Source organism: Schistocerca serialis, chromosome 8 (genome assembly GCF_023864345.2).
Source record: "Schistocerca serialis cubense isolate TAMUIC-IGC-003099 chromosome 8, iqSchSeri2.2, whole genome shotgun sequence".
NCBI classification, from domain to species: Eukaryota; Metazoa; Arthropoda; class Insecta; order Orthoptera; family Acrididae; genus Schistocerca; species Schistocerca serialis.
Genome location: NC_064645.1, coordinates 629300820 through 629322782, shown reverse-complemented (window position 1 = coordinate 629322782; position 21963 = coordinate 629300820). Strand labels below are relative to the sequence as shown.

Here is a 21963-nt window from a genome sequence, read left to right as displayed (position 1 = left end):
TAGTACTGAGTAATAAGAGGTGTGCTACTAAGTTGTTTTTTTGGAGAGATCAGCACTGTCAGCATGGATGTGATGGCCTAGGAAAGCTGGTTTTCAACTATGCTTGTGCGATGAATATGTTCAGTGAAGGTTGAGATGAGTTCCTTTTTCTGGATCTAACAAGTTCCTTTTTCTGGATCTAATCCCACTCTTCATCAGTCCCTTTTACAGTTTCAAATACACCCATCTATTGCACTTAAAGCTAGTCAGTGAGCTATGTACACCATCTGCCAATTTCCACTGCAACAGACTTATCTTCTTCTATAAAATCCTGCAGTTATCTGTCCTCCATGTTTCCTTGCATGGTATCATCCACCAAGCCAATTACAAACTGCAAGAACAGGCCACATTTCTCATCAGCTACCCTGCTCCTAAAGTACCTCAATGTGATGTTTCCATTCCTGTCCCTCTCCAACTTCCTAAAAAGCCACACAATCAACCACTACTACTCTTCCACAAACCAAGCTTTGACAACCTTCTTAACATCCCCAGACCTTCAGCACTGTCGTCCAAAGCTATGGTAATTCATGGTCACTAGAAATAGCCACAACGCTACTGTGCTCTTGTCCACTCATCTCAGACCCTCTCCCCTCCCCAACTATCTGTATTTTCCAAGGGCCTCACTCTCAGCCATAAACCTGCATTTTATCATACAGCTTTGGTTAAATGGAAGTATCACTTTGCCAAACAGTCTCAAAATCTTTTCAACAGCAAACCTATCCCTGAATTCTGCCTTGAACAGTTCCAACCATGGTCCCAACTTGAGCTACAACCACTTCCTCAAAATTGACCATTAAAAGTCTTCCTAGAATTCCTAACATCCAACATTGCTTCACAACCCTTTCTCAGGTCCCTACAACATGACACTAACCTGTCCGCTGTAAAATTCCAGGCTCTTCATTCCCTAAAAACTGATGACTCCATCAATAAACTCCAGGTTGACAAGGGATCTACCACTGTGGTACTTGACAGAAGGGAGTATATAAATGAGGTTCTAAGCCAGATTTCTGACACTTCTACATACCACGTCTGCCAGCAAGATCCCATCCCTATGATACAAACTCACCTAGAGACCCTCCTTACAACCTCAGGCCCTTCACAAGTGCTAACATCTCAATCCATAGAACCCCTTACCCAACCCAAACCACACACTACCACCTTTTCTCTTCCTTCTAAGATCACAAACCCAGTCATCCTGGCTGCCCCAACATTGCTGCCTTCAGAGCACCCATTGAATGGATCTCTGCCTTGGTTGATCAACACCTGCAACCTATATTACTAAGACTCCCCCTTCCTACATCTCCTGTCATGTAGTACCCTCCTGGTCTTGAACATATTAATCAGCTACTTTGGCAAGGCTATCACTACCTAAAATAATGCCCTGAAATGAGATCCAATCTGTCTGACTTTTTCCCACCACTCCTTGAATCACTTTCCACTGTGACCCCTCCCCCCAAATCTCCACATTATCTTGGTCCGGGCCTATGCTCCTTTCTGCACCCATTTCCCCACACTATGGCTCCTCCCATGTGATCATCCCCACTGTAAGAGTTACCCAATGCACCCTCCTACCATCATTTCAGCCCTGTAACTGGCAAAAGTGAGAGCCACGTGTGAAACAACATGTCCTCTGCCAGCTGTTATGTAAATACCTGCTGTTATGTAAATATGGTTTGGCCTTCTACACTGATATCACCAACACCAAGTTATCAGTTAAGACGAATGGGCATAGACAGAGGGTGTATACTAGCAACACACAATCTCCTGTTGTAAAATGCCCTATACAGCTTGACACTCATGACCTCAGTGTCTGTTTCACCATATGTTCTCTCTGGATTCTCCGCCCTGACACCAGTTTCTCAGAAGTCTGCACCCACCTGGCCTAAATTTACGTTAAATTCTTTGATCACAACATTTATTTTCAGTGACTATTTCTTTTTTGTTCCCTTTTAGTTTTCCTATGTTTCATTTTCTGACCTATCTACTTCCTTGCCCCCCCCCCCCCCCCCTTGATTACTCCATCTGCCACCTTAGAACTGATAGGTTTTGAACTCTCTTTCATTCTATCCCATCTCCCCTGACCGGCAATTCTGGGTGACTTTCCATAACTTTTCTCATTTTCTAAACATCACGAGCCCTTTTCCTTCATCCCTCTTCCTTTCCCTCCAACTCTTCTGCCATAAGGAGCTACTGGCTCAAAAAACGTGCACATTTCCATAACTTTTACGTGTGTTTCCTCCTGCACTGCTTGGCGAGTAGATGCAAGATAAGTCATCAAATACTAAAGGACTGTGTCAGATAATAATCAGGTTTATTAGTGAATATGCAGCTAAATCTACTTTAATTGAAAAGTACCGATACAGACAAAATTTCATTTTTGAAATTTTTTTCATAATTTTGTTAAACACTATTCACAATGGAGTCAAAGGAAAGACCACTTTTGAAAACTCATTACAAAATGCAGTATGTCAAGACGTCGGAAATCCGAGCTTGGCAACAGTTGAAGGTAATGCGCCAAATTCGTGAACTGGCCGATGGCTACCAAAACAATGAGGTTGGTGTCCCACTATCAATAAGTGAAGACACCAGTAATATAACTAATCACAATGTCACGTTTATGACCCTCAATGAGACAATTTTTCTTACCTGATATTTTTTCAAATAGTGAAACTGAAGGGCGTGATGGCTAAAATTCCTTTGATTACTTGTTCACAACATTGCAAACGCAAGAAACAGAAACAGTTCATAAAAGCTATGTAAATACTAGTGAGACACAATTTGACACAACTCATGCAACTAATAACACAACAGTTTACAAAACAACAGGAATTTCAGCAAAATGTAACAAAACAATTTAAAGGTATGACATAGCAGTTCACAAAACAGAAAAATATAGGACAACAGCTTACACAGCAAAATCAGGCATCTAATGATTTCAAAGTCAGTATTAGTCAAACATCCAGTGAGGTGAGCAAAACTATGTGCACTGAATTATCTGAGAAACTATCCAGGAAGTTGATAGAGCTAGTTAAACAACTAAAACAAGAAATAATTATCAACATGTTCTGAAATATAAATATGTTGATGGAAAAAGTGTTATCCATACACAATAAACAGGAACAACCTGCTGGTGAGTTACAAAACCTCAGTGAAGCATATTCTCAAATTCCGAGGACACAATCCCAAGTGCTTGCATTCGTAAAAATTGACGGACACAGTCAGCGAGCTGCAAGACCTTATGCAAAAACTTGCCTACAGAAGTACAAATGTTAAGTCTAAGAGTAGACCTAGTAGTAGAATCAGAATTTGCCAAAAAACTAAGAAATATGTTATGTGTAGATGCAAAGGAAATAACTGAATAAGCTGAAGCCGGAAAGCTGGATAATGGCAGCACCCTTGCTGAAAAGGTAGAGTCAGAGTGGCAAATTTGTGTATATACTGTAGAAGAAGCTCTAAAAGAGAAAGAATGTCAATTTCTAGCTAAAATAGATTCAGGTTTAAAGGAAGCAGAGGAAAGGTTACGAGACAGTATTGCTAAAACTACTGACATTTCAAAACAACATTTGACAGAATACAAAGAGAAGTCAGATATATTCACTGGTTACCCGCAATACAGGGCTAGCCTATCAAAGGAGAATCGCACGAAGGTTGCAGAGTGCAGCAACACTTGATGGTGGCTGTACCTGTTGAGCAAGCGCAATTATCATGTGCTATGCCACAAGGCAACACAAACATGCCTGTCACTGACAACATAGCATTTTCATCCATATTACTTGCAGATGAGGGATTACTTAGGCATCATCAATTTCTGACATTTACCTCTCTCTATAGGGAAAAGACCAAACCCCATGGTCTTTACCAGAGCATTTCAAAATGTTTTACCTCGTACCTGGACTGAAACGTAGAAAATTAGATTTATTGTTGGATACAAACAGGGTGACGTTCTGCTGTATGTGTGTGTGTGTGTGTGTGTGTGTGTGTGTGTGTGTGTGTGTGTATTGGAGCTTACGGGCATTCAACATCGAAGTCATCAGAGCCCTGACACACATTAAAAGAAATGAATGTGGACAAACTAAGTAAAATGGAAGCATACAAGCAAAGAAAGCGGGAAAAGAAGTAAAATGCTGTATAAGAAAATAAAACGTAAGGAAAATGAGAAAGGAGCACAAAGGATGCCACAGGGAATTTTCACTGGGTGGCAATTTACATATTTACATAAAATATGGGCGAACCAGTCACCCTGTGAATGTATTAAGACCCTCTCCCTAAAATCTTGGTAAAAACATTGGACATGTCACAGAACTTTTAAAACTTTAACCACATTCATTTGAGTATTTCCTAAAAGAGATGGCAGATCCACTGGAAAGTCAGCCACAGACTGCTGGTCAGAAAATAAAACACAGTCCAATAAAACATGGTGCACAGTGATCTGGACGCCACAAGCACCACACATTGGAGGGTCCTCTCACCAAAGCAGGAAGCCATGCGTCATAGATCTGTGGCCTATCTGAAGCCAAGTGCGGAGAACCTTGTCCTGTCCATGGGGCTGGAAGGAAGTACACACATTGTGGACTTGACTAAATGGAGCTTATTGTCAGTTATTTCCAGCCACTCATTCTCTCACCGTCACATGACTCATGAACTCAACAGCAAGATGAGTGCATGCAGGGGGATGGCACATTAAAAGACTTGCGGATCAAGACATGCCTCGTTGGCTGCGAGATCTGCCCTTTTGTTCCCAGCAAAGTCGATGTGCCCTGGAACCCCCCGGTAGAAAGCCACCTCCTTCCCCAGTCATTGTAGTTGGAGGAGTGCATCCTGGATGGTCTGGATTATTTTATCTGTAGAATACAAATGTTGCAAAGAGTGAAAGATACTTAAGAGAGTCAAAACAAACAACAAATTTAGGATGGAAGAACATCTCATCTGCTCCAGTGCCCGCAAGATCACAGACAATTTTGCATCAAAGACAGTAACGCTTGAGGCAGTTGGACCTTGAGGACACAATCTGGAAAAACAACAGAGCAACCAACGGAATCCCCCTGTTTCAACCCACCCATAAAAACAGCTACATAGTCTGTGGTACTCAGATAAAATGGCAGAAAATGTTGCATTAAAATGGTGGCAGGAATGCAATCTCTCATGTACCATACCAAATCTAAAATCACCAGGGTGGCAGGCAGTTAAAACCCTGGATTTGGGGCTGTACGGGCTCCACACCGAGGGACTCCAGCACACGTTGCATGCGGATCCCAAGTGGCATCGTGGCTCGGGGTTGGTGGGAAAAAAGATGGTCCAGAGGCAGATGAGCAGCTACATGGTGAGTGGTTGAGGTTGGAGCTGCAAGAGACTTACAAGTCTGCCGCACCAGCAGGAGCTGCTGCTGGATGTTACATGGTGGTTCCCCAGCCTCAGCACATGTTCTGCTATGGGCTATGCAAATTGCAGAATGTTGCCATTACTATGAAGAGTTTGAGAGAGACTTTCTGGATAAATATTGGTCTGAGGCAGTACAAGAGAGACTCAGATGTGAAGTATTCAATCCAACTCCATTCAATAACAAACATGGAAGCTTAAGGAGCTATTTTGAAAAATATTTGGATAAAGCCAGACACTGGATGAACCCGGTATCTCAAGTAGACATGCTGAAAATTCTAAAGAGCCTTCTTCCTGGCCACATTAGGGAAAAACTCATTACCATTCCGGAACACAGCACCAAATGCTTTCATCTGTATTGGACTCAATAGGCTTGATATACGAAGAGCGGTCCAGTACAACCCAAGCCTGTTAATATGCAGATAGTGCAACAGAGATTAACGGACCAAAAGGTGAACAACAGATTCGTGGTGAAACACAGATGGCAACCTTACCCCACACAGATCCATGGTAACAGTAACGGTAATCACAACGGCAATGGACAAAGCTGTAAATTTAAGGGCGGATATATAAAAATAAAGCCCAAAAATTTAACAATAACAACTACAATGGACAAGTAGCATATGGCCAGCCTGTGTAATATGTACAAACACAAACTACTGGCAATAATCAGCTGATTGCTTGGCAAACACAAAACAATACCAGAAAGCTGAATAACCCAGAGACAGCGGGATTTGGCCAGCAAAGGAATGCACACATGCCGAATAATGCGCAAAGGCAAAGAGAATTTCAGTCAAGGTCCTCAAAGGATACTAATTGGCGTGATCAAACACCAACAGTCCATATAACAGAAGTTACGCCTAACCAGAGACCGATGCCACCACGACCCCGGAAAATTTGAATCGGTCATGGTAAGCCCCTGTTCATTGACCTTGGAGGAAAGTTGGGGCAAGAGCTTGATTGAAATTGGCTTTATAAGGTACAATCAAGGTAAGTAGGTAGGTAAGTTGTATGTATGTATAATAATATTAGATTTAGGATGCTGGAAAATCACATTCCAGAATTTATGTTGTTAGTTGATAAGGAAAATTTTTCTTTGCATTCTTTCTTATATGTCAAATGTGTAAACGATATGTGGATGTAACAAAGAAGAATTTTACTTATATGGGTCTAGAGATGATATTTTAAATACAACATTTTGCCTTGCACGAGACCCAGCTGTAAACAAATAAATGAATTGCTGAAACACACGGTAGAGGGCAATGCAATACACAACTCACCACAACATAAGTGGTATCAGAATGATGCAGCGCATGCACTTTGGGGAGCAAGCTAGTCAACAAACTGCGGGCATGTGCACGCAAGACAGACATAGCTGAGAGTGTTGGAGCACCAAACACAATCCAACCCTATGAGCTACATCCTGTACTATAACCTATTCATCATAAGAATAAACCAGGTGGAAACAAACACAAACACGGTGATTGGTCAGAAGCCATAGCACTCGTACGCTGGTGTTGTTACTCTCTTGGAAGTAGGTCCTACTTATGTATTAGATCTCTTATTACTAAGTTACGTTAAATAAAACTTTAAGACATTCAATTGTATTAACAGCCATCAACATTTTTCTTAATCATGCTTTAGCTACATAGGTTTTATTTCAAAAATCATGTTCAGTCACAGCCTTGCAGCATTGTGCTCTGATTGTCGCACTGCTTTCTGTTCCATAGAGAAACACGTGCATGGAACATGGTTAAAAAGTGTCGAGAAATAGGCTGTTCTTAATTTTTTCATAAATTTATAGAGATAATTGGCTTTGAAGTTTTACCAACTTTTTTTGTACTGCAGTCAATAAATATACACACATTGAGCAAGTAGTGCAGTCAGTAGAGTAATAGAAAGTGAAAGAGACAAATGCGATTGTTCGAGTGTTGGTTCAAATCTTCTCAGAATCATTTTTTTCCTCAATCAATTTGAAATACCTGTAATTCATCACCATTTTTATGAATAATGCATGTCTTCTTGTTTCTAATTACATATTAGATGTGAAATTCCTGTTTCCATTTCAAATACAAATTCTTAGTTATCGATGTTTTATGAAAGACTGTTCATAAAAGTTGTTTAAATTAGGAAAACATAACAATTCAATTTTTAAGGCAAAAATGAAAAACAAAATCCTCTTTATTTGGACTATGTCCATCATTTTATACCACAGATGTATGATCCGTTCATCATAAGAATAAACCTGATGTAAACAAACAGAAACACGATGATTGGTCAGAAGCCGTAACACATGTACACTGGTGTTGTTATGCTCTTGGAAGTAGGTCCTACTTATGTATTAGATATCTTATTACTAAGTTATGTTAAATGAAACTTTAAGATATTCAAATGTATTAACAGCCATCAACATTTTTCTTAATCATGCTTTAGCTACATAGCTTTTATTTCAAAATTTATGTACAGTCACAGCCTCTGCAGCATTGTGCTGTGATTGTTGTGCTGTTAATGCGCAGTATGAAAATGGCTGAGGCTGCTTTCTGTTCTGTAGTGAAACACACATGTGGAATACAGTTAAAAACTGCCAAGAAACAGGCTGTTCTTACTGTTTTCCATAAATTTACAGAGGTAATCGGCTTTGATGTTCTCCCAGCATTATATATAGTATATTGCAGTTAATACATGAATATTTATTGAATGCATAGTGCAGTTGGTAGCGTAAGGGATTGTGAACCACATGCGGTTATTCGTGCATTAATTCAAATCTCTCCCACCACATTTTTCTTTCTCATTCAATTTCAAATGACTACATTTCATAATGATAAAACTCATCACCATTTTTTACGAATAATGCACATCTTCTTGTTTCTAATTACATAATGGACTGGAAATTCTTGTTTCCATTTCCAATACGATTTCTTAATTATTGATGTTTTGTGAAAGACTGCTCATGTTGTTGTTGTTGTGGTCTTCAGTCCTGAGACTGGTTTGATGCAGCTCTCCATGCTACTCTATCCTGTGCAAGCTTCTTCATCTCCCAGTACCAACTGCAACCTACATCCTTCTGAATCTGCTTAGTGTATTCATCTCTTGGTCTCCCTCTACGATTTTTACCCTCCACGGTGCCCTCCAATGCTAAATTTGTGATCCCTTGATGCCTCAAAACATGTCCTACCAACCGATCCCTTCTTCTAGTCAAGTTGTGCCACAAACTTCTCTTCTCCCCAATCCTATTCAATACCTCCTCATTAGTTACGTGATCTACCCACCTTATCTTCAGCATTCTTCTGTAGCACCACATTTCGAAAGCTACTATTCTCTTCTTGTCCAAACTAGTTATCGTCCATGTTTCACTTCCATACATGGCTACACTCCATACAAATACTTTCAGAAACGACTTCCTGACACTTAAATCGATACTCGATGTTAACAAATTTCTCTTCTTCAGAAACGATTTCCTTGCCATTGGCAGTCTACATTTTATATCCTCTCTACTTCGACCATCATCAGTTATTTTACTCCCTAAATAGCAAAACTCCTTTACTACTCTAAGTGTCTCATTTCCTAATCTAATTCCCTCAGCATCACCCGACTTAATTTGACTACATTCCATTATCCTCGTTTTGCTTTTGTTGATGTTCATCTTATATCCTCCTTTCAAGACACTGTCCATTCCGTTCAACTGCTCTTCCAAGTCCTTTGCTGTCTCTGACAGAATGACAATGTCATCGGCGAACCTCAAAGTTTTTACTTCTTCTCCATGAATTTTAATACCTACTCCGAATTTTTCTTTTGTTTTCTTTACTGCTTGCTCAATATACAGATTGAATAACATCGGGGAGAGGTTACAACCCTGTCTCACTCCTTTCCCAACCACTGCTTCCCTTTCATGGCCCTCGACTCTTATAACTGCCATCTGGTTTCTGTACAAATTGTAAATAGCCTTTCGCTCCCTGTATTTTACCCCTGCCATCTTCAGAATTTGAAACAGAGTATTCCAGTTAACATTGTCAAAAACTTTTTCTAAGTCAACAAATGCTAGAAACGTAGGTTTGCCGTTTCTTAATCTTTCTTCTAAGATAAGTCGTAAGGTCAGTATTGCCTCACGTGTTTCAACATTTCTATGGAATCCAAACTGATCTTCTCCGAGGTCGGCTTCTACCAACTTTTCCATTCGTCTGTAAAGAATTCGTTTTAGTATTTTGCAGCTGTGACTTATGAAACTGATAGTTCAGTAATGTTCACATCTGTCAACACCTGCTTTCTTTGGGATTGGAATTATTATATTCTTCTTGAAGTCTGAGGGTATTTTGCCTGTCTCATACATCGTGCTCACCAGATGGTAGAGTTTTGTCATGACTGGCTCTCCCGAGGCCATCAGTAGTTCTAATGGAATGTTGTCTACTCCCGGGGCCTTGTTTCGACTCAGGTCTTTCAGTGCTCTGTCAAACTCTTCACGCAGTATCTTATCTCCCATTTCGTCTTCATCTACATCCTCTTGCATTTCCATAATATTGTCCTCAAGTACATCGCCCTTGTATAGACCCTCTATATACTCCTTCCACCTTTCTGCCTTCCCTTCTTTGCTTAGAACTGGGTTTCCATCTGAGCTCTTGATATTCATACAAGTGGTTCTCTTCTCTCCAAAGGTCTCTTTAATTTTCCTGTAGGCAGTATCTATCTTACCCCTAGTGAGACAAGCCTCTACATCCTTACATTTGTCCTCTAGCCATCCCTGCTTAGCCATTTTGCACTTCCTGTCGATAACATTTTTGAGACGTTTGTATTCCTTTTTGCCTGCTTCATTTAGTGCATTTTTATATTTTCTCCTTTCATCAATTAAATTCAATATTTCTTCTGTTACCCAAGGATTTCTATTAGCCCTCATCTTTTTACCTACTTGATCGTCTGCTGCCTTCACTACTTCATCCCTCAGAGCTACCCATTCTTCTTCTACTGTATTTCTTTCCCCCATTCCTGCCAATTGTTCCCTTATGCTCTCCCTGAAACTCTGTACAACCTCTGGTTCTTTCAGTTTATCCAGGTCCCATCTCCTTAAATTCCCACCTTTTTGCAGTTTCTTCAGTTTCAATCTGCAGTTCATAACCAATAGATTGTGGTCAGAATCCACATCTGCCCCAGGAAATGTCTTACAATTTAAAACCTGGTTCCTAAATCTCTGTCTTACCATTATATAATCTATCTGATACCTTTTAGTATCTCCAGGATTCTTCCAGGTATACAGCCTTCTTTTATGATTCTTGAACCAAGTGTTAGCTATGGTTAAGTTGTGCTCTGTGCAAAATTCTACAAGGCGGCTTCCTCTTTCATTCCTTCCCCCCAATCCATATTCACCTACTATGTTTCCTTCTCTCCCTTTTCCTACTGACGAATTCCAGTCACCCATGACTATTAGATTTTCGTCTCCCTTCACTACCTGAATAATTTCTTTTATCTCGTCATACATTTCATCTATTTCTTCATCATCTGCAGAGCTAGTTGGCATATAAACTTGTACTACTGTAGTAGGCATGGGCTTTGTGTCTATCTTGCCCACAATAATGCGTTCACTATGCTGTTTGTAGTAGCTAACCCGCACTTCTATTTTTTTATTCATTATTAAACCTACTCCTGCATTACCCCTATTTGATTTTGTATTTATAACCCTGTAATCACCTGACCAAAAGTCTTGTTCCTCCTGCCACCGAACTTCACTAATGCCCACTATATCTAACTTTAACCCATCCATTTCCCTTTTTAAATTTTCTAACCTACCTGCCCGATTAAGGAATCTGACATTCCACGCTCCGATCTGTAGAACGCCAGTTTTCTTTCTCCTGATAACGACGTCCTCCTGAGTAGTCCCCGCCCGGAGATCCGAATGGGGGACTATTTTACCTCTGGAATATTTTACCCAAGAGGACGCCATCATCATTTAATCATACAGTAAAGCTCATAAAAGTTGTCTAAATTAATAAATCATAACAATTTAATTTTTAAGGCAAAAATGAAAAACCTAATCCTCTATATTTGGACTATGTCCATCGTTTTATACCACAGAGGTGGATAAGTATCATAGAAACATGAAAACAATCATTTTTACAGCATCGAGCACATCGTACAAATGCTGCATTTTTACATTTGCTACTGAACCATTACAATATGAACCCAACAGAACTGATGTGGAGCCAAGCTGCAGGATTTGGCCCAAGAAGTAACAATACTGTTAAGCTGCCAGATGTACTGGAACTAATACGTGCAGCTTTTTCACACATCACTGCTGAACCCTGGTGGGATATAGAATGGCTCGTCATAAAAGAAGAGAAAATGCTGTGCGTGGTTGGCTTTGTAGATTCTGTGGCGGATAGGCTCATTATCAATGTAGCAGGTGATACTTCCAGGACTGAAAAGTATTTCTCAGATTTGGATAATGAAAGAACTAAGAGATTACCAGACGACTGATACCTTCAGTGGTTTGAATAGTTAACTACATGGTGAAATCCTTCGATACTCTCTTACATTTCACACAGCTTAAGCAGAAAAATGGTACTGTGGTTAATGCAGGAATTTTCATCATTATTGTTTTTAATTACAATAGTATGTTAGCTAAAAATGATAACGTGTTGCAGTTTTCGTCTAATCGTCAAAGAAGCGTATTGTGGGAGATTTGCAGTATATTATTTCATTCTGCTTAAAAATTACATGACATCCGAAGCTGCATTGTTCCTCTGCTTGTCTCTTTATACATGTGAACTGCAGCTGGCTACATCACTGCAGGCTAGCTGTACCAGCTGACCGGCCACTGATGTCCAAGTTAAATGCGTCGGTAAAGCTGTTGTCCCATATTATCGTAATGCGCAGCACAAAACATACCCTTATTATTGTACTTGACACATAGCTTGGCTGCAGTCCCACATGAAAGGGAAATCCAATGAGGTTCCAGCAAATGTGGAAGAATACATAGTGCAATGTTTACATCAGGTTTATTCTTATGATGAATGGATTATAGATAAGTATCACAGAAACATGAAAAAACAATCATTTTCACAGCATCAAGGACATCTTACAAATGCTGCATTTTTCCATTTGCTACTGTACCACTACAAAATGAACCCAACAGAACTGATCAGAGCCAAGCTGCGGGATTTGGCCCGAGAAGTAACAAGACTGTTAAGCTGCCAGATGAAATGGCTCATCATAAAAGAAGAAGAGAAAATGGCGCTCTTGATTGGCTTCATGGATTCTGTTGTTGATAGGTTCATTATCAACAATGCAGGTGACACTTCCAGAACTGAAATGTATTTCTTGGATTCAGATAAGGAAGGAGCTAAGTGATTACCAGGCGACTGACTAACCAGGAAAGTACTTGGGCTCGAACAAACACAAATACACCAAAATCGTGTGAGAAATAATGTAAAGGTCTCTTATTGCACTAGTGATACTCCCACACCTGCAAAACTCTGCAGTCGTCCATTAGAGGCCTCTCCGTATGGCATGCCGCATTGCACACTGACCTGCTGGTACGCCAGTCAGGACCAGTAGGAATGGTGCAGTGTGCCTCTGAAGTTGCGTTTTGTGACATTATTTGTGTATTGAAGCATCAGATGGCTCGGCGATTGGTAATCAATCCTGCTAATGTATTGCGATTGGTTGAGATGAAGTTGCGAAGAACCCTTCTTCGTGAAGATGGTATTGGTGTAGAAGACGAACCATTCCCATGTTGTCTGGTATCTATTATAGTGCAGAAATGTGAGCATAAGTTAGAAACAGATACTGTTGTAACACTAACACATAATGATGATGATAGGGATGATAATGACAAACAACTCATTGCAAACGGTAGTGCTACGGCAAGTGTGGGAAGAGCCGATGGAAGCAGTGACAGTGAATACCAACCGTCTCCCAAGAAGAATGTTAAAGTTGCAAGTAGCATCACAGCATTTGATGACAACACACTGGAGAACATGTACGATGATTATTACGTAAGAGGTTTCGACACATACGACAAGCTTTTGAAAAGATACCCTCAACTGAAGTCTAAAAGCAATATTAAAAACATACTGGATTACGTGGCAAAGAAAAGAGAAGGAAATACAGTTTTCAAAGGAAATCATACACTGGTCTTCAAGACTATCAAGGAGCGTGCAATGGCGAAATTCAATGAAGCGCGAGAATGCGGTTCCGCCATTCATTATTGGCATTTACAACATTGGGCCTTGGACATAGCCAGAAATCTCGGGTGTACAAACTTTATAGCTTCACTAGGATTTATCACTAATTTGAAAAAGGAGTTTAGGATAACATCACGCCATATCACTATGCTCCAAGCACGAAAAGATAAGGATGACGAAGAAGAGCTGATTGAAAGAGCTCAAACGTTTGTTGCTGACGTCAATGAGCATATCACGAGAGGAAGCATCGATATTAGTTCTGTATGGAACTGTGATCAGAATCAGTTCAACTATGAACTTTCTTGTGACAAACACTATCCATGAAAGGGGAGAGAAACACTGTCGCGATGTGACAATCAGTTAACTGTGCAACACATAGTTACACGATCGATGTTGTTATATCAATGGACGGACGATTGGCAGACAAACTCTATATTTGCTTCCAATAATCCAGTGGAAAGTTTGGACCCCGCGTGTCAAGGGAAATAGAAACGTGGTGCCCTCCAAATGTCGTCATCGATGCAAGTGTGAGTGGGAAGATGATGAAACAACATCTGAAGACGTTTTTTCTGTCAGTTTTGACTCCACATTTGTCGAGAAAGTCATTAGTACTTTGTAACTCCTGGTCTGGACATAAGGATGAACGAGTACTACTGGAAGCATCTGGAGGAAAACATGTAGATTTAAAAATCATTCCACCTAAAACTACAAAATATGCACAACCTCTGGATGTGTATTTCTTCTGGCAATATAAAATATATGCCAAGAGAATAACAGACTTCATTAAATTACGTTCCAGTAATATGCAGTCGAAATTGCACGACAGATACTTTATCATGAATATGCATTCCGTCATTTACAATCAGTTATCTGCGGGAGTATACAGACCAATGCTTCATTACGCGTGGCAGAACGCTGGTTACGATATTGGTGAACCAGTAAACAACTTCAAAAGTGTCATTTACGTGGCGTTCAACACTGATATTATAGAATGTGCAAATACGCCATGCGATCAACTTGCATTTCTTCACTGTGCGTTTTGCAGTCATTCGTATTGCTCGGAGAATTTTATTGGCATTCCACATTTACAATTATAGTTAAGATTGCTGCATTGCGTATGGCGTCTACAACTACATCTACAGTGATATGTAGAGCATGACTGCAGAGTTTTGCAAATAAACGACACCCACCAGCACATTCAGAGGTACATAATGGTCCCATAACCAAACATTCATACAGATCTATTTGATCGAGCCCAAGTGCTTTCCTGGTAAGTAATATCTTCAGTGGCTTAAATATTTAACTATACATTGAAATCCTTCAATACTCTCTTACATTACACACAGCTTGTACAGAAAAATTACCCTGTGGTTAAGTCGGGAATTTTCATCATTCTTGTTTTTAATTACAATAGTATGTTAGAAAAAAACCATAATATGTTACAGTTTTTGTCTATTCATGTAGGGAGCATATTGTGGGAGATTTGGAGTGTATGATTTCATTCTGCTTAAAATTTAAATGACTTTCAAAGCTGTGTGTTGCTCCTTTGCTCGTCTCTTTTTATGTGTGAAGTACAACTGGTCACTGCAGGCTAGCTGTACCAGCTGACTGGCCAGTGCAATCCAGTTAAATGCACCAGTAAAGTTGTTGTCCTGTAACACACAGCACAAAACATAACCTTATTATCATACTTGACAGCACTACAGACAGCATGGCTGCAGTCCCACGTGAAACAGAAATTCAATGAGGTTCCAGCAATTGTGAAAGAATACGTAGTGCAATGTTTAAATCAGGCTTATTCTTATGATGAACGGATTATAGCATTAGTAAAGCTTACTGCATAAACACGTACATAGAAAATTAGGGCAGAGTCCATACTACAGCTACCAACTATCTACACAACACACACATACCAAAATAAGTTAAGGGGATTATATACACAGAAAGAGACCCTAAACTATGAGATATTTACTTAAGTTACACTATTATATACATGATATCTATATATGTACAATTTTTACAAATTTAAGTATTGAAAGTACACATGCTAATTATATTTGATGGACCAGAAAAGGCTTGCTGCAGGTAAACAAGTGAGTACAGTATAAAGGGCAAATGGAATAAGAGGTCACACCATGCCTATAACACACTCTGTCTTTCAGTTTTATAACATAAGTAGAGACGCACACATAACATTAAATAAGTTTTGTGATAGCACGACTGCACACTGAAGTGAATGAATACACAATTGAATATATGAAAAAGGTTTTAGTAGCCATCAAGCCACTATACACTTATCTATGAAGATTTTGTTTTAAGTGAGTATTAAGTTTTTCTTCAAGGGAACAATGCATCAACACATAATAAAGTGAAGAAAGCTAAATGCTCATAGAGTGTTCGGTAATATATAAAAAGAAGAAAGGACCGAACCACAAGATAAATATGGTTATAAGTTGATAATGCGCATGAATGTGATACTGTGAAAGTACGTGAAGAAGAAAACAGTTGCAGTAGGCTACATTACGTATCACAATGCTGAACTAAGGTTGAGTACTGCCAAATAATCAAGGAGTCGAACCCTAACTACTGTGAGTGTCGACTACCCATGAAAGCATCAAACACCTGATTTACATTGAAATTTTTATGCACATTTGTTACTTTTGTAAACACATATCGTATTGATGAGATAACTCTGTATAGCTCAGCACATGAAATGGTTATCCTTTATACAATGAACATAACAAGCAAACACTGAGCTGCACTTTTAAACACCGAATAAGTATTTGATACAACTGGTATCGTTAGATTTGAGTTGTGCTTATAAACAACAAACTATTTTGTTCTTGAGATCACAGTTAAGTCTATAAACAAGATGTAACTGAGCACATAAATGCCTTTCCATGGAATTTCCTCAACCCTGTAGCACGAAGATCCTTCCTGGAGAAAGATAGAAGGACAAGGCCGTATGTAGTTATTTTAGCAGCATTTCCTATCTATTGTAGTGACTATTGTTTACTTCTCTAATTATTATGAATTGATGAATATGCTCCAACAATAAGTCACTGTAAATTGAAGTGAAATGTATATCAATTTATGCTATAAAAGAATACAGAATCTATTATTTTATGAATGTAACAGAAAGAATGTATAACCAAATGAGAATAATATGTGCACTCATATAATTGGAATCAAATAATGTAACAAAATTGTAATTTAACTAAACATACTAAAGTAAAACGACGAGCAATTTAAAGGGAAGAGGATATTTCACAGACTATAATGTGTACAACAACGATAGTGGCATGTCAGCAAATGAATAGGATAAGCGTATTTTGTAATTGTATTTTTTATGTTATGTGTATAGTATGTGGAAACAACACTACAGAAACTTTATGTAATACAACTATATGAAAGACGCTCAAAAGCAAAGAACAAGAATTTTCTGTGCTTGACAACGTCATAACAACATGATTCTGTGCTTGACAACACTGCTTCGATGTTGCCTTTCCTATAAAAAGAGTCAAAACTAAACATAAAACCAAAATGTGGGTTACACAGGGGATTAGAAAGTCATCAGACACTCTCAGAAAGTTAAATAAATCAGCCAGGAAGAATGTAGCACAGAAAGCACTTGTGAAATGTTATAGAAGCCTGTACAAGAAAGTAATAATTGCAGCTAAGAAGCTTGATAATGATTCATACATTGAGAAAGGTAACAACAAAAATGAAGTCAACTTGGGAGGTAATAAATAAAAATATAGGTAGACACAAAAGAAAAGATAACAGTTTTTTCATTAAAAGTGGGGGTAAAACTGTTAAGGACCCACTTCAGATTGCCAACATATTTAACAAACATTTCACAAATATAGCCATAAATTTAATTAAAACTAAATGCAATTCCAATAGCAAGGTAAAAATCCCCATGAATGACATGACAATGTTCCTTTATACAGTAACTGAATCAGAGGTACTAAATGCTATAAATAGGTTAAAAAATAAAATATCATGTGGGTGTGATGGGATTCCTGACAAAGTCATTAAGCAAAGTGCAAGAAACATAGCCTCACATCTCACTGAAATTATAAATGAATCTTTTAAGACAGGGGTGTTTCCATCAAAACTTAAAATTTCAACTATAAAGCCACTTTACAAGAACAGTGATAAATATGATGTTAGTAACTTTAGGCCTTTATCAATGTTGTCAGGTTTCTCAAAAATAATAGAAAGGATAATGTATCATAGACTATACAAATTTCTTATTGTTGTTGTTGTGGTCTTCAGTCCTGAGACTGGTTTGATGCAGCTCTCCATGCTACTCTATCCTGTGCAAGCTTCTTCATCTCCCAGTACCTACTGCAATCTACATCCTTCTGAATCTGCTTAGTGTATTCATCTCTTGGTCTCCCTCTACGATTTTTACCCTCCACGCTGCCCTCCAATACTAAATTGATGATCCCTTGATGCCTCAGAACATGTCCTACCAACCGATCCCTTCTTCTGGTCAAGTTGTGCCACAAACTTCTCCTCTCCCCAATCCGATTCAATACTTCCTCATTAGTTATGTGATCTACCCATCTAATCTTCAGCATACTTCTGTAGCACCACATTTCGAAAGCTTCTATTCTCTTCTTGTCCAAACTATTTATCGTCCATGTTTCACTTCCATACATGGCTACACTCCATACAAATACTTTCAGAAATGACTTTAAGTGCCTCATTTCCTAATCTAATTCCCTCAGCATCACCCGACTTAATTCGACTACATTCCATTATCCTTGTTTTGCTTTTGTTGATGTTCATCTCATATCCTCCTTTCAAGACACTGTCCATTCCATTCAACTGCTCTTCCAAGTCCTTTGCTGTCTCTGACAGAATTACAATGTCATCGGCGAACCTCAAAGTTTTTATTTCTTCTCCATGAATTTTAATATCTACCCCGAATTTTTCTTTTGTTTCCTTTACTGCTTGCTCAATATACAGATTGAACAACATTGGGGAGAGGCTACAACCCTGTCTTACTCCCTTCCCAACCACTGCTTCCCTTTCATGTCCCTCAACTCTTATAACTGCCATCTGGTTTCTGTACAAATTGTAAATAGCCTTTCGCTCCCTGTATTTTACCCCTGCCACCTTTAGAATTTGAAAGAGAGTATTCCAGTCAACATTGTCAAAAGCTTTCTCTAAGTCTACAAATGCTAGAAACGTAGGTTTTCCTTTCCTTAATCTTTCTTCTAAGATAAGTCGTAAGGTCAGTATTGCCTCATGTGTTCCAGTGTTTCTACGGAATCCAAACTGATCTTCCCCGAGGTTGGCTTCTACTAGTTTTTCCATTCGTCTGTAAAGAATTCGTGTTAGTATTTTGCAGCTGTGACTTATTAAGCTGATAGTTCGGTAATTTTCACATCTGTCAACACCTGCTTTCTTTGGGATTGGAATTATTATATTCTTCTTGAAGTCTGAGGGTATTTCGCCTGTTTCATACATCTTGCTCACCAGATGGTAGAGTTTTGTCAGGACTGGCTCTCCCACGGCCGTCAGTAGTTCCAATGGAATATTGTCTACTCTGGGGGCCTTGTTTCGACTCAGGTCTTTCAGTGCTCTGTCAAACTCTTCACGCAGTATCGTATCTCCCATTTCATCTTCATCTACATCCTCTTCCATTTCCATAATATTGTCCTCAATTTCTTATTAAGAATAGAATATTGGTTAACGCACAAAATGGTTTCCGTAAAAATAAATCAACTGAAACAGCTATCTTCAATTTTTTGCAACTTGTTCTAAATTCCATAAATGGAAAGGAATTAAATTGTGGATTGTTTTTAGACTTATCAAAGGCCTTTGATGTCATCGACCATAAGTTACTGCTTAGGAAGTTATATGCCTATGGGATACGTGGAGTTGCCCACAAATGGTTTGAATCATATCTGTCGGACAGGTATCCGAAGGTGGAGATAAGCCATGGAGATAGGACATATTCATCAAGACTCGAGAAAGTTTTGTATGGAGTACCCCCAGGGATCTGTATTAGGGCCATTACTGTTTTTAATATTTATCAATGACCTACCAAGTCAACTATCTGTATCTGACGATAAAAGTTTGTTTGTTAAAGGAAACAGTGAAGCTGACTTACAGGAAAAAGTCACATTAGCAACAGACGAAGCAGACAGATGGTTTAATGAAAACAAACTCATTGTGAATGCCAAAAAAACAACGTGGATCAACTTCAGACATATTACAAATAAAATAAAAACTAACCTTACAGTAGAACTGGGTAAGTGTAAGATTGAACAAGCATCATACACCAAATTCTTGGGGGTATGGTTTGATGACACTTAAGATGGGAAAAGCATGTAATATCGTTGAACAAAAAATTAAGTCAAACATGTTATATACCTAGAATGCTTAAAAGCTCATGTAATAGTGAAACAGTGCTATGTGTTTATTTCTCATTCATGCATAGTTTATTAAGATATGGTGTACAGTTTTGGGGGAACAACAGTCTAGCAAAACATTCATTTAGACTACAAAAGAAGGCAGTCAGAATAATAAAAGGTATAGGATATAGAGACTCTTGTAGGCATGCTTTCAAAGAATTAAAAATCATGACACTACCATCCTTATACATATATGAAAGCATATGTTTCTTAAAAGAACACGAGGAATTTTCTACATTAAACAGAGAATTTCACAGCTACGAAACAAGGATTAGGAATGATTTCCACAGAGAAATTCATAAAACAGCTATGTATCACAAAAGTGTACTGTACCAACCCAAAATCCTCTACAGTGCTCTCCCCAAAGAACTAAAAATAATACCAAAACTGCACACATTTAAAAGAGAATTAAAAAACATCTTATTGAGCAATAGTTTTTACAGTATTGAAGAGTTTATGAATCATAGACAATAAAAGTGTAGTTAATATTTCCCTGACATAATAAATATGTGTAATTGCTCACATTTAAATACTTGCAGTTTCTATGAAAGTGTGAAACAGTGTTAATGTGAGAATGGAAATAATCTTTGATGTGGGAATCACTAGCTTTTTTTTTTGTACGTTGTTATCCTACTTGTATATTTTTATGTTAATGTTCTTACAGCTCTATTAAAATTGTAATGTCCACGTGACAAGTAAATTCAATTATAAATTTTCATGTACACGTATTTTAAATTGTAATGTTTTTTGACAAGTCCTATGTCATTTTGATGACGTACTACAAGGACACTAATAAACTGAACTGAATTGAATTGAATTGTAAAAGTGGCAAGAAACTTACCTTGTCAACGGATGTCGGATTTGGAGATGAAAATAAATTCCTTGGGCCACTGATATGGAAACCAGTTGTCACTGCATCAAAGATTTCACAAAGAATCAAGCTTCATGAATTTGTACAATGAAAGCTACTGTAAATGCACGACACAGACACTCTGGGCCTTGTATTAAACATGTGGGCATGAACTGGGATGGTAATAGACATCAAGGTGTGTGCACAGGCTTGCAAGCTAAACACTGTGCAGATACTGACTGACAACAATGCAACTATGCAGTTACACCAAGCACTTTGTTAGGAGAGAAAATTTATATGTGTATGTGTTAAAAGGAGCTGACATGCCCATATGAATTGATAACCATACAGGATAACTCTAATGGATGAAAATAAAGGCTATGCCCTTAGCAGCCAGGGTTATTAACTCTCAAAAACGGGAATAAGCTCAGACACTGTGCACCTCTGCATGACATCAGTGCACAGTGGGGGCTATTGTAATGCATCATATTGTTTTTCCCTTTTTTCTTCATTCTTTACCTTTTTGTACATATACAGACAAATGTGAATTAACGAATTGCTTGGTGCCAGAGATAATGTGTTTTTTTATACAAAAAAGAAAAGAGATACGCTCTTCAGTTGATTAATTTCAGTATCTTCACCTCTTTGTTATATATATATTTAAAAAAAGATGCTGTGACTTACCAAACGGGAAAGCACAATGAAAAACACACAAACACACACACAGATATCAAGCTTTCGCAACCCACTGTTGCTTCATCAGGAAAGAGGGAAGGAGAGGGAAAGACGAAAGGTGTGGGTTTTAAGGGAGAGAGTAAGGAGTCATTCCAATCCCGGGAGGGGAAAGACTTACCTTAGGGGGAAAAGGGACAGGTATACACTCACACACACACACATACCCATCTGCACATATACAGACACAAGCAGACATATGACCACAACCATCTACTCCAGTCCTGTAACCCGGAAGGTGTACACGATCAAAGGCAGAGCCATGTGTGAAATCACCCACGTGATTTACCAACTGACCTGCCTACACTGTGAAGCCTCCTATGTGGGAATGACCAGCAACAAACTGTCCATTCGCTTGAGG

At 38.7% G+C, this 21963-nt stretch overlaps 2 protein-coding genes across 2 annotated transcripts in view; both read right to left on the bottom strand.

The window, feature by feature from the left end:
• The window catches only part of LOC126416484 (cilia- and flagella-associated protein 70-like), a 282811-nt gene extending 267747 nt beyond the window's left edge, over positions 1-15064 (bottom strand). The window contains exon 1 of the mRNA XM_050084221.1: positions 14951-15064. Coding sequence (XP_049940178.1) covers positions 14951-14979 — 29 coding nt within the window. The 5' untranslated portion in view covers positions 14980-15064. The remainder of the gene's footprint in view (positions 1-14950) is intronic.
• The window catches only part of LOC126416485 (uncharacterized), a 34881-nt gene continuing 27959 nt past the window's right edge, over positions 15042-21963 (bottom strand). The window contains exons 4-5 of the mRNA XM_050084222.1: positions 20862-20932; positions 15042-15238 (exon numbers count right to left, since the gene is read on the bottom strand). Of these exons, the coding sequence (XP_049940179.1) occupies positions 20866-20932 (67 nt within the window). The 3' untranslated portion in view covers positions 15042-15238; positions 20862-20865. The remainder of the gene's footprint in view (positions 15239-20861; positions 20933-21963) is intronic.